This window comes from Aptenodytes forsteri, unplaced genomic scaffold (genome assembly GCF_000699145.1).
Source record: "Aptenodytes forsteri isolate BGI_AS27 unplaced genomic scaffold, ASM69914v1 Scaffold245, whole genome shotgun sequence".
NCBI classification, from domain to species: Eukaryota; Metazoa; Chordata; class Aves; order Sphenisciformes; family Spheniscidae; genus Aptenodytes; species Aptenodytes forsteri.
Window position 1 is genome coordinate 1,874,601 of NW_008795686.1, and position 507 is coordinate 1,875,107.

Genomic DNA, 507 nt, shown 5'->3' on the forward strand with positions numbered 1-507 from the left:
GGAGGCCGCGCGTCACGCCGCCGCGCGCCCCCATTGGCCCCTCCTGCCGCGCGTCACAAAGCTGCGAGCGGTGACGCAACGCCGTCACCACCTCTCCGCTTCTCCCCGCGCAACCCGCGCGTCTGCACCGCGGAGCTGCGCGGGATGCGCAGTGGGGCGGTGGGGGGGCCTTCCCGCTGCGCCCGCCCGTCCTGGAGTCCGCGGGTGCTGCTGCATACGGGGGGGCTGCGCTTAGTCTGGTTTTAAATAATATTTATATGTATATTTGGCACTTTAACAGGTGAAAAACAAGCAGATACATCCGTTGTTATTAAATATTAAAATAATTAAAATGTAATTGAAAATAAAAGGCATCTATATGTTTATATAGTATGTCTATATTATACATGTTCTTTTGGCCGCTCCGCAGCTCCCGAAGTTGTACTTTAGAGGCAGGAGGCTCCCCTGGAAGGCACTGACTCGGCCGTGCTCTTCGGGATTTCTCCCCCCCCCCCCCCCCCCCCCCCC

At 57.4% G+C, this 507-nt stretch overlaps 1 protein-coding gene across 1 annotated transcript in view; it reads left to right on the forward strand.

The window, feature by feature from the left end:
• The first annotated feature begins 144 nt into the window (after nt 1-144).
• Nucleotides 145-507, forward strand: part of FAM46A (family with sequence similarity 46 member A) — a 5,672-nt gene continuing 5,309 nt past the window's right edge. Inside the window, exon 1 of the mRNA XM_009282727.1 lies at nt 145-151. Coding sequence (XP_009281002.1) covers nt 145-151 — 7 coding nt within the window. The remainder of the gene's footprint in view (nt 152-507) is intronic.